A 15,868-nucleotide genomic window follows, 5' to 3' on the forward strand; every position below is an offset into this window, starting at 1 on the left:
TAGGGAAGATCCTCATCAATACTCGTATCTTGCAAGATCCTTTTCTTGTAAGAATCCTCTTGATTAGAGTTAACCATGGAGAGCAAGATGTTTCCTTATATACTCATTCGTGGAGCCCAAGCAAAAGCCAAGCTGGATCCGTCAAGAGCTTCTTTATCCCTGTCAGCTTCCTTTCGTCAGTTTTGTACCACGTCTGGGCGATCTGGTCGTCCCACCACAAGCCGTTGGCTTGAAGGTGGAGTCGTCGTTTTCTCTTTGAATGCATAGTATGGCTAACGGGTTCATTGAGACCGACGATTTTATCTTATGTGAACGAGTCTAACACCTTTCTCAAAATTACCCTTATCAGCTGCCCCCTACTCCATGGCCCTATCGGCTTTAGCTGACGGGTTATGGTGTTTGATTCGTACCTTTTCATTTGTTCATGAAAAGGCGTGTTCATTAATGGTTCCTCGAGCAGCCATCATTTAATGCTTAGGACACGTGGCGTAGGCTAGTAAGCCTCGTTTCTGAACAAAAGCTTCGCTTCATTTCCCGTGTATTTTCGTCCTATAAATATCTCACCTCTTTCTCATATTTCTCCTTATTTCATCCTTGCAAACTCTAAGACAAAAAGAGTTGTCATCTGTCACTTTGTCGTCATCAGCTTATGGATCCTGTCATCTCCAGAGTCGTCGTTTCATCCTGTAAGTCCTATTTGCCCTTCATTTTCTTCTTTTTCTTTTTACTTTGGCTCTTGTAGTTTAGTCGATGCTTCTATAGAGATTCCTCAAATAGGTTCTTAGAATACTCCATCACTTGTAGGTGAATAGATGTCTAGAGAAGTGACGAGTGAACAGTAGTCAATCCGTGAGGGAGCGAGCTACAACAAAGTCTTCCAGTCAGGTTATGAGCCCGAGGAAGGGTTTTCCTGGTCATCAGAGAGGGAAACGTCCACCCATTCTCCTAACAACAAAGGGGAAAGTTATGATGGAGGGGAAGGCGAGGAAGAAAAGGGAGACGAGGTTGAGGATGAGGGTGATGAGGGAGGAGAGGACGAAGAATACAGGGGATAGGATGACGGGGACGAGGGTGAGGTTGACAAGAGAGCCTCTGAAAGTGGAAGTTTAGGAAGCCCCAGGGATGGCCACACTCGTCCATTTATTCTCCCCAAAATGTGGGTCAATGACTTCAAGCCAACGATGACGACCAACATCTTTAAGAATTTGCGGGACCGTTATCAAATTCCTGACCATATCCCAATCTATCTTCCCAGGAAGTTTGAAAAGTTCTACTCACGGAAGACCGCGGACGTCAGCATGTACGATGCCATGTTCGCGGCAGGACTGAGATTGCCACTAACGGCATTGCATCATCAGTTGGCCAATTTTCTGTTAGGATTTGTGCCCTTAAATCCTATTGTATGATGCTATGTATGACATTATGTATGACTTAATGTTGTGTTTAATAAAGTTATTTTATTATTATCTAAAATAATGGTAACATGAATATTGAGACATTATCATATAGTCCATGAGATGCACAGTATGTGATTTATGTGATTTAGTCACAGAAGATACAAGTCACAAGTTCTTTGTAAACTCAAAATTTATACTTCGTAGTCAGTGATGAAATTGGGCATTTCATCTGCGAAGACTATAACGTATCAACTAAGATGATTTATCTTGATCATGGAAGTGAAGACTTCTAGTTGATATGTTGATATGTTTTAAAAGTTAAGACATATTGAACTAGACCGCTGTGAGATTTATTATTCTCCTAACGACTGTCAAATGAATAATAAATCTCACAACTTCTATTTGTACGAACTCTTAATCCTGAGAGAATAATGGACCTAATCATGACGTGTAAGTTGTTTTGATATATCAGGAGTGAGATCTAAAATAACAGTCAAAACCTCAGTATATTGGGCAGTCACATTTAGTGTTGATGGAACATATATTCTCAAGATGGAATTCATAATCTTTTAACGAAGATATAAAAGATTCCCTTGAGATAAGTTTAATGGGTTCAGTTATTCAGAGAGTTAGGCCTAAACACTTTGGTAAGAAATTACTAAAGTATATATATTTATGAAATTGGATTTCATAAATATATAATGAATAACTTTAAAGGATTAAACCGGGTACTCAAGGATAAGATGTAGTAATTTACAAAGTGGCAGTCTACATTCATGACTTTGTGTTACTACGAATATTTTATGAAGGGGTTGCATGTATAATAAAGTCTTGGCATATAATTTATTAATAAGGCCTAGAGTGAAATTATATTTATATAGTAGTATTAAATATAATTAATGATAACTTTGTACTTGTCAAGAGTTGACGAAAAAGCCCAAGGTCTATTGGAGCTAGTGTCTTATTGATCCCTTTTAGTCCCACTCCAAGCCACACACTAAAGCCCAATTGGAAAGGCCCAATAGGCCAACCCAATTAGATAATCAGTTAATTATAAAGGGAGAAACATAAATAATTTTTTTATATAAGAATAGAAAAAAGAAAAAGAGAGAGTGTGAGACACACTTTCATTCACCTTTTGAAAACTGATTGAGAGACCACACATCTTGGGCTTAAAGTGGAATTGGAGTGAAGATTAAAAGTGTTCCCAAGTACTTCTAGTCTTTGTTTTGAATTTCTTCACACCAAGGTACGCTATTTTGTTCTTAAATTCTAAAATTTACATAGTGCAAGTTATCAATCATGAATGAAATCGATCTTTATTTGTTGCTTCCGCTATGTGTTTTGTATGAGATACAAAACTAGTTTTTCCAACATTTATTAGGACTATTGGTCAGCCCAATTGCTCCCAATGCTTAGAGGATATTCATTGGGGCTGAAATCCTATAGGGTTGTTTTAGTGGTGGGAACCATCAGCTTTCACTAGACGAGTTCTCTTAGTGCTATAGACCCCATCAAGTCGTCTCGTCTCAAGGGATATACCATTTTGCTGCACGGAAGAAAGAGCTTAGGCTTGTGTCGGATATGCCTGATTCCAATAAAAATTGGAAAGGTAGATATTTCTTTGTCCAAGGGACGGATTGGGTATGCCATCCAGAGGAGTGGGTTATAATGCCTCATGGCTTCGACAATACTTGGTGTATTTTCAAAGACTTAAGTTTAGCGCCTTCATTTTTTTTTTTTTTGTAAGGTATTTAATGTAGTCGTTCCTTTTTTTCAACTAGTGCTTGTCGGCACATAACTGACGAGCAGAAGGCTTTTATCCGTCAGGTTCTTGAGATTTCATTTGAGGAACGGAAGTGCAGAGACCTAATCACTCTTGATACGTTGCACGCCTACTGTCGTGGTCCAAAGCCGACGCCCACAACACGTAGATTAAATAGTTACTTTCGTCGGCGTAAGTCTTTCCTTCCTTATTTCTTTCTATCTTTTCCTTGTTGTCTTTGTATCTAACTTCCTATCCTTTGTCCTATACAGAAATGGAGGCAGCCAAACAGAGAGCGTTGGTGAGGGTGTCAACCATGGCGCATAAAAAGGAGGAGAAGAAAGAGAAGGGGAAGGAGGGAGCATTCTCATCGGCCCCTAAGGTCGTCGAGAAAGGGGTGCCCAAGAGGAAAGCTGAAGGGAAGGATGATCGTCCCCTTAAGAAAGGAATGGTCACTCCTGGTGACAAATAGTCCAAAAAGTTGTTGCCCCCGAAGCCAAGTCATGGAGTTGGCAAAGGCTTAATGACCACGACGTGCCCCGTCTCCCAGGGAACTCGTTGTCTCCTTACGCATAAGGGGTATGCCGTCGAGATGGTTGAGTCAATCATCAAGGTGACGGACTTGGACCTTTGTGCTGAGTAGGAGATGGAGGATTTGGAGGCGTCAGGTCTTTTTGACCTCTCTAGGGTATGTTATTTTCCCAAACTCTTTTATTTTGTTGTTTATTTGTTAGCCGACGGTTGTAACTCATTTTCAGGCGCTAGTGCATATGAAGGTGCTACAAGATAGGTGCGTCGCTGAGGAAAGGGTGATCAGCCATCTTAGGAAGCACAATGAGACCTTGACCAATGAACAGAATCAATACAAGGAGGCCCTCCGTACTCTTAACAAGGAGCTGACGGCTTTGAACGAGAAGCTGAAGGGGAAACCAGTGAGCGGGAAAAGGCGCAAGAGGCCAAGGCGAACTTGCAGAAGGAGCTGACGGCTTTTTGTAGGCAAGTAGAGACGGCCAAGGCTGACTCCGTAACAGAGTTCAAGACTTCACAACCTTTTATTGATGCCTGTGCCGTCTGCTATGGTGACGAGTTTAAGGATTGCCTAAAACAGGTTAAGTCCATCTACCCACACTTGGATCTCTCCAAGGTCACCATGGATGACCCCCTACCGTCAACCCCTGCGGGTGGCGACACCATCAGTGAGGAGACCGACGACTCAACTCAGTTAGAGTAGGATCTAAAAGATGAGGGTGTAATTCTTGTTCAATCTTCTATGGAGAGACCCGTCACTCCCTTGATCCCATCCATCAAAGATCCTTCTCTAGATGCTAAAAACCCTTCTACTTAAGATGCCCAGAATCCTCCTTCCAAAGACGATGAGAATCCTCCAATTTAGGACATCCAAAACCCTTAAGTTTAGCTTTTTTTTATTTTTAATGATAATTTCTTATGTATTTCGTCCAATTTTCAAACAATATTAAGTGCCCTTCTGTTTTTGGGCCTTGCTTGTAAAGACTTTACTTTATTTATGGTATATTTTGATTTTATATCCGTCGCTTATAGCATGTGTGTTGATCTTTATTTTTTTATATGCGTATGTCCATCCATCCTTGTGCCCATATTTTAGGATGTACTTGTCCCTTAAAGGACTTGGTAAATAACTAGGATGAACCTGTCTACTTTGATGTACTCGTCCACCTATAGACTAATTAATGAACTCGTCCACTTGGACTACATAACGAACTTGTCGGCTTGTGGATTTGATAATTTCAAGGTATCCCCGTGGTATTAACTCGTCCACTTGTGGACTTAATAATGAAATCTTCCACTTATGGACTTGGCAATTTCAAAGCATCCCTATGGGATGAACTCGTCCACTTGTGGACTTAGCAATAAACTCGTCCACTTGTGGACTTAATAATGAACTCGTCCACTTGTGGACTTAAATAATTTCAAGGCATCCCTATGGGATGAACTCGTCCACTTGTGGACTTAATAATTTCAGGGCATCCTCATGGGATGAACTCGTCCACTTGTAGACATAATAATGAACTCGTTCGTTTATGGACTTAATAATTTCAGGGCATCCTCATGGGATGAACTCGTCCACTTGTGGACCTAATAATGAACTCGTCCACTTATGAACTTGGTCACATATGTAGTTTTGTAGACATACACATACACAAATCATATCTAAACAACTCCTCTTATTGTGATAAATACGTGCATAAGTAGAAAATTGTTCTTAAAAGAATAAAAAGCTGCCCTTTTGGCTTAAAAAGTACTGTAGATAATAAAAATTAACTAAAGGAAGTAAACTAGAAATTAGGAATGTTGTTATTCGTGCCATTGTCTACTGATAGTATTTTTTTCAAGTGCTCCGTGTTCCATGGGTGGTTCAACTTCTGCCTGTCTAGCGTCTCCAGATGGTAGGTACCTTTCCTCTACCATGAAGTGATTCTGTAGGGTCCCTCCTAGTTAGAACTGAGCTTTCCCTGAGAGGGGTCTCTCGTAACTTCCATCACCTTCCTCAAGACGAGGTCTCTTACTTGGAAGTCTCTGTGTCTAACTTTGGAGTTGTAGTACTTGGCCATGAGATCCTAGTATCGTCCTAGCTTTTGTTCAATTGTTGCCCTAACTTCGTCCACTAGGTCAAGTTGTAGACGCATGGCCTCATTGTTTCTACTCTCGTCATGGTTGTCTACTCTATAGCTTATGAGTCCGACCTCAGCTAGGATAACTGCCTCGCTACTGTATGCCAACTGAAATGGCGTCTCTCCTGTAGGCATTCTGGCTATTGTCCTGTATGCCCATAGTACACTTGGCAACTCATCTAGCCATATACCCTTTGCCTCCTCGAGCCGAGTCTTGATAATTTTGAGCAATGATCGGTTCGTGACCTCTACTTGCCCGTTGGCCTGAGGGTGGGCGGGGGAGGAGTAGTGGTTCTTGATCCCTAGCTGTGAGCAAAAGTCCATGAAGGAGTCATTGTCAAATTTCTTTCCATTGTTTGATACCAAGACTTTGGGGATCCCATACCTACAAATGATGTTTTTCCAGACGAAGTTTTGTACGTTCTTTTTTGTGATGGTGGCCAAAGCTTCAGCTTCTACCCATTTGATGAAGTAATCTATGCTGACCACTAGGAACTTCAACTGTCTCAGTGCTATTGGGAATGGGTCCATGATGTCCAATCCCCATTGAGCGAAAGGCCATGGAGCTGTCATTGGAGTGAGCTCTTCTGTCGGCTGTTTGATGACGTTGCTGAACCTTTGACATTTGTCGTAGGTTTTGACATAATATTGAGCATCCTTCTGCATAGTGAGCTAGTAATATCCAGCCTGAATTAGTTTGTGCACCAACGACCGTGACCCTAAGTGGTTCCCGTAGATCCCTTCATGGACTTCTCTCATGATATAGTTCAGGCGGGATAAGCCTCTCTTATATAAGACGTCCTTTATCAAAATGAATCGTGTTGTCTGGACCTTCAACTTCCTTCTGTCAATTTCCTATCGCATCTGGGCGATCTAGTCATCCCACCAAAAGCCGTCGGCTTGGAGGTGGAGTCGTCGTTTTCTCTTTGAATGCATAGTATGGCTGACAAGTTCATTGAGACTGACGGTTTTATCTTATGTGAACGAGTCTAACACCTCTCTCAAAATTACCCTTATCATCTACTTTTATGATAATTTTGCGTGATTTGTTGACTAAGTCTGCTTTTCTATGGTAATCTGGATGGAATCTAAAATTTGTAGCAAATTTAGCAAATTTGTTTAGTGTTTTTCTTTGTGTTTGTTTATAGCTAGCACATGGGTTTTGTCATCAACTTTTAGATTTTACAAGTGTTACTAGCTTACTATGTAAGTCTATACTTTGGGTCCATGCATGGGTAAACCCAAATAAGCACGCACTTTACCCTCTATAGTCAATACCATACTCCTTTAATTTCCTCATAAATAATACATGGGCTTGAGCCATGCATAAAAAATAAAATTTTACTAATAGAGATAGTGGGTCCAAAAGTAATCAATTATTTGTGGGTCCATCGACAAGTGTATTATTTTTTTGTTTCTAGGTCAAATAATTCTTATATTTTAATTGTTAACCATCTAGTGTATTCCAAAAATTTGTTGGTATAGTGACGGTAAATAAAGTAATTTTCTCAAAATAAAATTTCAAAAGTTTAGAAGTTTTTTTTTTTTTGAGGGGGCAAAAGTTTAGAAGTTTAAAGTTCCAATAAAGCAAAAAATATATATCATAACAGGCTAAAAAATGTAGTACAAATACCATATAATACTTTATTTAAATTCAAAATTTTTTAATATAAAATTATAGATATTTTGATTATTCAATAATATATATGACTTATACAATTTTTATGAAAGATACTAGTGTCTAAACAAAACTTATGACATCAAAAAAAATTAAAAAACAAAATTGAATTAAAAAACTTTCTATGATTTTAGTTTAGTTATCTCTCATAAAACATGAAAAATTTACTCACATTTTCAAGCAAATAACAAACACTTACATAACTACTATATATATAATTTGAGTTTCATTCAATTTCAATTTCAATGTGTGCATAATCTATATTATACTTTCTACACTATAATATTCTATTAGAGTAATGTTAACAAGTTTACATAAAGGTCTCTGTATTCAGTTTTGTACGCGTGATTCATTATTCAGTCATTCTAAGTTTTAACACATGTGAAGCATATTTTTCTAGATAATGTTTTATAATGTTTTAGAAATTGGTATACCAACAATAAATAAATAAATATATATATATATATATATTTGAAAATAGGATAATTCTTCATTAAGTAGATCAACCATACCATTGTAAATAATAAGAGGGTGGAAGAGGACAAATCCTTTTTAACTAGGGGACAAACCAAAAGCTTAAAGTCTTTTAGAGATTTTTGTAAAGTGGATTAGGAATAGGAGGCAATCATTCCATCTCCCTTGAGCCTTGATCCAGTCTATATCCATGGTAGACATCTTGTTAGGAAACAAAAGACTCCTTCACCCAAAAAGACAAACAAAATGAATCCAAATTAAAACGTGAAAGAACAGAAAAATGGAAAGATAGGTCCCTTTTGGACTTGGAGTGCTACCTATCAATGCCAATTTTGTCCAATTCCAAATATACCAATTTTTGTTCATCAAAAAAAAAAAAAAATTCCAAATATACTTATGAACCATACCATATCATTCATTATGCGTGCACGACTGAATTCATTTTGTACAGTCATTTTAAGTTATAACTAACACGTCAAACATATTTCTCTATATTATGTTTATTTTTTTAATTGTTCTACAAAAAAATTTTATTAATGAAAATAATATAATACTTTGTTGAGGAAATTTCCTTTTAACCAGAAGACCACAATTGACAAACCAAAAACTTGGATTTTAGAGGGGATTATGACTTATGAGCCAACTGACCCATCTCCCTTGATCTTTGATCTTTGATCCAGTCTTTATCCCTGTAGGACAGCTTGTTTAGAGCATTAGCAATAAGGTTGCTAAATCGGCAACCAATCCCCTTAAAACAAGTCTCAAGAGTTTATGATACATACATAACATTATTTTCATACTAAATGTGTCAACAAGTTTTTACCTGTTTTTTTTTTAATATAAATTCACTATTAACATTTTTTTTTTTTAATTCACAAATGACAATTTGCCATCTCAACAATTGTGAAAGTTTTCATTAAAAAAAATGATTATAATCTTATTGCCCCCAAAACACACCAAAAAAAATATATAAATAATTAAAATAAAAACTTGAATGAAAAGAAAGAATATAAAAAGGAAAAGAGGAAAAGTCTTGTGTCACATAAAGTGGCACAAAAAAATCACAACTTACTTCTGTGACGAGTTATGATTGAAGAAGGAACGATGGTGAGATACTCTTCCACCAACTACAACTCACCGTAAACGCGAATTGTAGAACCCAGAGAAGAGAAAGGAGGTCCCTCTTGCTTTGATACTTATCAGTGGATTCAGATCAGTACCAAATATAATTGCAGAGTATGCAAAATGACTAAAGTAGCCTCAATGTTGTCCACAACCACAGCTAGGCCCACCGCATATTCCAATGGGAATGAAAGAATCGTTTATCGCAAAAAAGAAAAAAAAAAGAAGCAGAACCATTAACTTGACGCCGCGTAATTAAGCTCCACCCTGGCTCTGACCACTGACAAGTGAGAGCACAAAGCAGTGACCAAAGCCTACAAATTATTTGCGTTTGGTGGGTGTAGTGGAGGGACATGTGGGTCCAGCGCATTGGATAAACACCTATATCAATTAACGACCTTGATTTTGCCACGTTGCACCATTTCAGAACATTCAGCCTATTCAGGTACATTATCCCTGCCTATCCACATCAGTGGTAGTCCCCATGCTCTCACTATTTAAGGATAGCACATCACTTTCTCAATTATTTTTTTTGTTATGATTTTTTGTAATTATTTTTTTGGCAAAAATGTAAAATTAACTTTTTAACTTTTATTTTTTTTTTTTTTCAGTCTTTTAATTTTTAATTTTATCAATTCAGTCCTTTAATTTTCAATTTTTATCAATGCAAGATTCTGTTGCAACTCAGTTAATGGTTGCCATTAGAATTCCCAAAACGACATCATTTTGTTTTTTTTTTTTTAATTCGGAATTGAAAGAAAATAAGAAAAATTTGAAAAAAATAAAAACATTTAACTTCCCCTGAAATCAAAACAAAGAAATCACTCCACACCCAAATCCCTAACTTAGAGAAATTGGGGAAACAATTTGAGAGAGAGACTAAGTCCGTTTAAGAGAGAAATTGAGTCGGACTGAGAGAGAGAGAGAGACCGAGTATGAGAAACTGAGTTGGACTAAGAGAGAGAGTCCGAGTAGGAAACTAAGTCTGTTTGATTCGGTTTGACTGTTTGAGACCGATTTGCAAAGATATTATGAATCAGTTTGACTAAATCAGTGATTGAGTTCTAATAAAGACCGATTTGTAGAAATTGAGACCGAGAATCCCTATATTGACTAAATCGGTGATGTTCTAGCTTCTAGGGTATGCTCTGTAGCTCCAACTCTGGGCAAGTTTTGGGTAAGTGATGAAAACCCAGTTTTTTTAGTGTGTATTTTTTGGGTATAAGTAGTAGCAGAATAATGAATTGCTGTGTGTTTGGTGTCTTTTTTGTTGAGTATTAAAACTTACATTTATAGGAGCACCAAACATTGAAAAATTCATAGAAGCTTGGGTGCTCTTCAGATCTTTGTTTTGATTTCAAGGAAATGAGAATGATGATGTCGTTCCCCCTAATGTTTTCTTTTTTCTTTTTTCTTTTCTTTTTTTTCGATTTTTCTTATTTTCTTTTAATTCAGAATTTAGAAAAAAAAAATGTAAAACGGCGTCGTTTTAAGAGTTTTAACAAGAGCCACTAACTGAGTTATAATGGAATCATGTATTGAAAAAAATTGAAAGTTAGAAGACTGAATTAACAAAACTAAAAGTTAAAGGACTGAAATGGAAAAATGTGAAAGTTAGAGGGTTAATTTTACATTTTTGCCCTTTTTTTTTTATAAAATACTAAGTATTTAACACACACATGAAAAAAAGAAAGAAGGTTTACGTTTATATGTTGAAAGAAAAAATACTCATGTAATTCACATATTTCTTTTCTTATTAGTGTTCATTCAAAATCAATGAAACGTAATGGTGCTACTTTAGCAAAGAGAATGAGATAGTCAATGTTTGGTTTGAAAAATGAAGAGTGTGCCTTCCTTCTATATTCTATTGTAAATAGAAATAATTTTTTTAGAGAACATAATTTTAATTTTGAAATTTATATTAATTAAGAGTGACTGGGGTTGTTCACGAAATCACTTGGATTACACTTAAACCGACCAAAACTACATACAAAATGAGGTAACCCACATCACACTACCTTGCGATGCAGTGCAGCTTGTGATTCTGTGTTAAGAAAAAGCATAAAACAGCAATGCACCCCATAAGTATGTGTGTGTGCATGTGCGTGCGTGTGTGCGTGCATGTATGTTTTATTTTATATTAAATATATATTATATAAATTAGAGTTTGATCACTTGATCCTTTTTTTTTCTTTTTTGAGAAAATGATCACTTTATCCTTTAAATATAAAAGATGAGACCTGTCACACCTAAAAACTTGTTAAGCTACTGTTAATCAGCCCAAAACAAAGAAGAATCAGCCCAACATTTTAAAAATTGGCCTAAAACAAATGAAAAAACTAGCTTTGGATTGGATCAAACCAACCTAAAATTTTGAAAAATGTTCCCATCTAAAATTGACCAAACCATACCTTGATACAATGTATAAAGGTGTAGTGTGATGACGGTTTTGGTTAAACCGCACCTTATAGTGTGGTGATAAAAATGGACCAAAACTGCACCGAATCGCACCATGAACAACCCTATCAAATTAAAATTAAAATTGAAGGTGAGTAATAGTAGTCTAATATTGTCATTCATATCAATAAATTTTTGCAATTAATGGAGGGTAATGGGCACATCATTAGCAAATTGAAAACAACTCATACTACTCAGTTAGAGAAAGTTTTTTTTTTTTTTGAGAAGGTAATTAGAGAAAGTTTGTATATATATATATAAACACGTGTATTTAATTATTTACATATTGACCTTCCTCCTCTCTAATGCCGTCTAATAAAAGTTTTTATATGAACACGTATACTTCCTCCTCACTAATACGGTCAAATAATCTTTCTCAAAAAAAAAAAAAAACCGTCTAATAAAAGTTTGCATATGAAACGTATACAAACACAATGCTACCGCTTGCCTTTTGCTCTTTTGGTTTTTCTTCCTAAATTTAAAAAAAAATATATATATATATATATATTCTTATTTTAAATTATGAAATACTACTTTAAAATAATATTTTTATAATATTTAATTAATTTATAAACTACAGTTAACGCTCTAAGGTTTAGGCTCATCCTAACCTAACTGTTAGAAAAATGAGAAAATGAATAACAATTTTGAGAATAAAGTGGTCAATTTTTTAAAAATTCTTAAATCCGACTATACTTTACCCTATAATTAAAAAAAAACAAACATATGAAACACAGGTTAATAGCTACTTATATACAATTAAAACAATAAAAAACGTGAAATATTCGAGCATATCCATATCCAGTCATCCAGATGGATTGGTGCATCGAAATTATTGGTACCTGACTGATGTGGATCCTTGCTGTACAACAGTACAAGAGCCACCAAAAATACTACTATAGTCCGATTTAGAACACCCAATAATCTCACGCCACCTAGGCAACAAGATCAACCAAGCATGTGCGCCGCGGAATGTTGGTCCCACTTGGCCCACATTGGTCCCGCCTTAATCCAAAGTTCGTGCTATAAAAACCCTGTGTCTCAATCTCACATGTTCCATGCCAATTCACACCAATTTAATTTGTGCACACTAATTAAGCATCAGCATCATGGCTACTAGAATTCCTGAGAATCGCCGTGATTGGATGTGTGGTACTTATTGCCATGAATTTGAGTACTTTCCGACACAACCGGCAGCGAGCTTGTCCGATATGGTTTTCGGGTTTTTGGAGGATGGTGAAGGGTTGCCAGAAAGTGTAAGTAGTGAGGAAGGGTGTGGAGAAATTGAAAACTTTGATGATGAGGATGAAGAGAAAGATAATATTGGTAATGTTGAGGAGGATAAGAGTTATTGGGAAAACCAGCATCAGATTTTGCAGGTACTTAAACTAAGTTCTGTTCTATTTTACTATACTCTATATATAGTAAATATTAGTTTGTGGGGGTCTATTGAAATATATCATGAGTTTGGATAGCAAAGCTCATCTTTTTCTTGTTTTTTTTTGTTTCTACTTTTCTTTGATCTATCGTGGTTTTGGTACCTCTAATATTAGATCTTGACTCACACACTAAGAAATCTCAGATTACAATCTTCCAAATTAGATTCATAAATATATGAAAAAAGAATTGTACGTATAGTAATCATATCAATGAAATGATTGCCTAAAGGAATTATAACCTGATAGATCTCTAAGCATAACGGCTCAAAGGACCAAACATTCTTCTCTAATAGATCTGGTTTGTGATAGGCTATATTGTCTTATTTTCAGTTTGTCGTTTACTCTTGCATTAATGCAAGCAAATGAGCTCATCAATTACTTTCTAATCTCTATTATATATAGGATATTTTACGAAGGACTACCTCTCTGGAAGCAAGGATTAGAAGTACAACAAAAGAAGCACTAAAAGAGATACAGAGTGCAAATACAGTCTGTGCTTGTGGAAGACCATTGGCAAGCAGCTGCCGGAATTGCCTGATGGGAGAAGTTTCCGGCCGCCTGCAAAATGCCGGTTACAATAGTGCCATTTGCAAGTCTAAATGGAGAAGCTCCCCAGATATTCCATCAGGTAAATAAAAAAGAAAGTTAAATGCATGCTTAAAATAAGTAATCCTCATCATGACAAAAAGAAGCAATATTACTATATATATCCCCCATCATTTTCTTACCTACTTTTCTTTTAACTTTTGTTTATTCCCACAAGATTTATGCCCTAATCGTATGATAGCTACAACCACTTTTGACTCTTAGCTTTAAATAGCTTTTAATGAGTACTCAACATAGATAACTCATATTTGTCTTAATTTCTTTGGATCAATCAAGTGAATAAAATATGTAATCCTTCAGTTTTAACTACTGGGCGTAAGTTTTCTAAAAGATATAATCCTTTAGTTTTTCAATGTTTTGGACGTAGGTTTTGGTGACAAGATCACGATAATCAATTCCTTTCTCATCTCATTTTTATTTTCCAAAATATTTCAAATTTTGCTTCTAGTGTTGAGGATGTACGCTAGTTTTATAAAAGATACTAATACTTTGGCTTTCAGTGTTAGATTTTAGTGTTACGATAATCTTCATATCTAATCTTCCCTCAAATTTTTACAATTTCTGTAAGTGACAAGTGAGGCTTCTATGTGGTGCAGGAGAGCACACCTTCTTGGATGTCATAGAAAATTCTGGTTCTAAGAAAGGTGAGGTGAGGGTGATAATTGAGTTGAACTTCCGGGCTGAGTTTGAGATGGCAAGAGCAAGTGAAGAATACAACCGGCTAGTCCAAAGACTTCCTGAAGTATTTGTAGGAAAAGTAGAAAGATTGAGTACCCTAATCAAGATCTTATGTTCTGCTGCCAAGAAATGCATGAAGGAAAAGAAAATGCACATGGGGCCATGGAGGAAGCAGAAGTACATGCAAGCGAAGTGGCTTAGTCCATGTAAACGGACTACATCCACACCAAACTTGTCAATGGGATACTCTAACCCTTTGCCAAAGCCTAGGGCTTCCATGCTCACGGTAGATTTGCTAGAGAAATTGCCTAATGTGCATTGCACAGCTGTTGAAGTTGTGTGATTGATGTGAAACAAAGATTTTATTCTTATTCTTATTCTTGCTGGTGATCCATAATTTAGTCAAGTTTCAACTGCTTGAAAGTATATATATATATATAGGACTACGTATATTTGTACAGATAAAGGGATCACTAAGCAATCAAAAATTAATATATAATTTTCTTCCCTATACCCCCCACCCCACCTTCACAATTCAATTTTGTTTTATTGTGCTTGTGTATTGAAACACTAAGTATACCCAAAGAAATCTCATGAAAAATGTTTTTACATTTTTTTTCCTTACGTGATTAATTCATTTTTATGTCTCAGTATAACAAATCAAGATAAGTTTATACTTTGCTTGATTAACTCGGCCCTTTTTTTATGCAACCCTCAGATATCTTTTTGGGTTCTTAATTTTTACTATTTTTTAGTACTAGTGAAATAAGGAGACACTTAAAATGCTCAATTATTTTTTTAACCAGATTTTTTATTCTTAAAGGTTAATCTAAACCGTTTTGTCTCAAATAATATTCACCATATTGCTTCTTTTTTGGGAAAAATAAATTTAAAAAACAAAAGGGTACCACATCTCTTGGATCTTATTGCCCACTCCCATGTCCAACGTCTTTCTATTTTCGGGTCAAATTCATAATTGTTAAATTGTATTGAGAATCCATTTTAATTTTCTTTATCGAGTAGTGTAACATGCATACATAAACACCTTGAAAATTAATAAAATAATATAATTTTCATATATTAATTATTCATATCTAATAAGGATAAAGCATTTATTTTGCATTCACCTATCCCTCATTATAAGTAATTTCATTAAAATAAAATAAAAAATATTTTTCATTCTTCATAATATGTGTGTGTGTGTGTCTAATAATAATAACAATAATCCCTTCAAAATAATAATAATAATAATAATAATAATAATAATAATAATAATAATAATGAGTTTCTACAAATGTTTCTCTCTTTTTATTTTTTTAATTATAGTCAATTAATTTTGTTCATTTTTATAGGGTGACGGGCATTTGGATGGTTCGTAATTGATGCATTGCACTATTTGAAGCTCAAAGGTAAAATTCTTTTTGCACATTTTAATTTTATGTGGCTGGATATAAACTCACCAAATTATTTCTATTAGTATTTTTAACTTAGATAAAGTACTTTACATTTTGTAACATTGTGCATGCAATTTTTAAATGTGGTGTATATATTGAAAAACAAAGTTAGAAATAATAATTATTTAGGAGAGGAAGAAAAAGACA

General features: G+C 35.5%; 1 protein-coding gene across 5 annotated transcripts in view; it reads left to right on the forward strand.

Annotated features, from left to right (window-relative positions):
- Nucleotides 1-12,592: 12,592 nt before the first annotated feature.
- The window catches only part of LOC142636323 (uncharacterized), an 8,671-nt gene continuing 5,395 nt past the window's right edge, over nt 12,593-15,868 (forward strand). For 4 of the 5 annotated variants that reach the window (XM_075810508.1, XM_075810506.1, XM_075810507.1 and 1 more), the window contains exons 1-4: nt 12,593-12,923; nt 13,386-13,611; nt 14,186-14,553; nt 15,620-15,676. In XM_075810508.1, the coding sequence (XP_075666623.1) occupies nt 12,654-12,923; nt 13,386-13,611; nt 14,186-14,553; nt 15,620-15,646 (891 nt within the window). In that variant the 5' untranslated portion in view covers nt 12,593-12,653 and the 3' untranslated portion in view covers nt 15,647-15,676. Of the gene's footprint in view, nt 12,924-13,385; nt 13,612-14,185; nt 14,663-15,619; nt 15,677-15,868 lie in introns of those variants that run through there. The other variant, XM_075810505.1, reaches the window with a different exon arrangement.

The sequence above is a fragment of the Castanea sativa genome, chromosome 5 (assembly GCF_040712315.1).
Source record: "Castanea sativa cultivar Marrone di Chiusa Pesio chromosome 5, ASM4071231v1".
Classification (NCBI taxonomy): domain Eukaryota; kingdom Viridiplantae; phylum Streptophyta; class Magnoliopsida; order Fagales; family Fagaceae; genus Castanea; species Castanea sativa.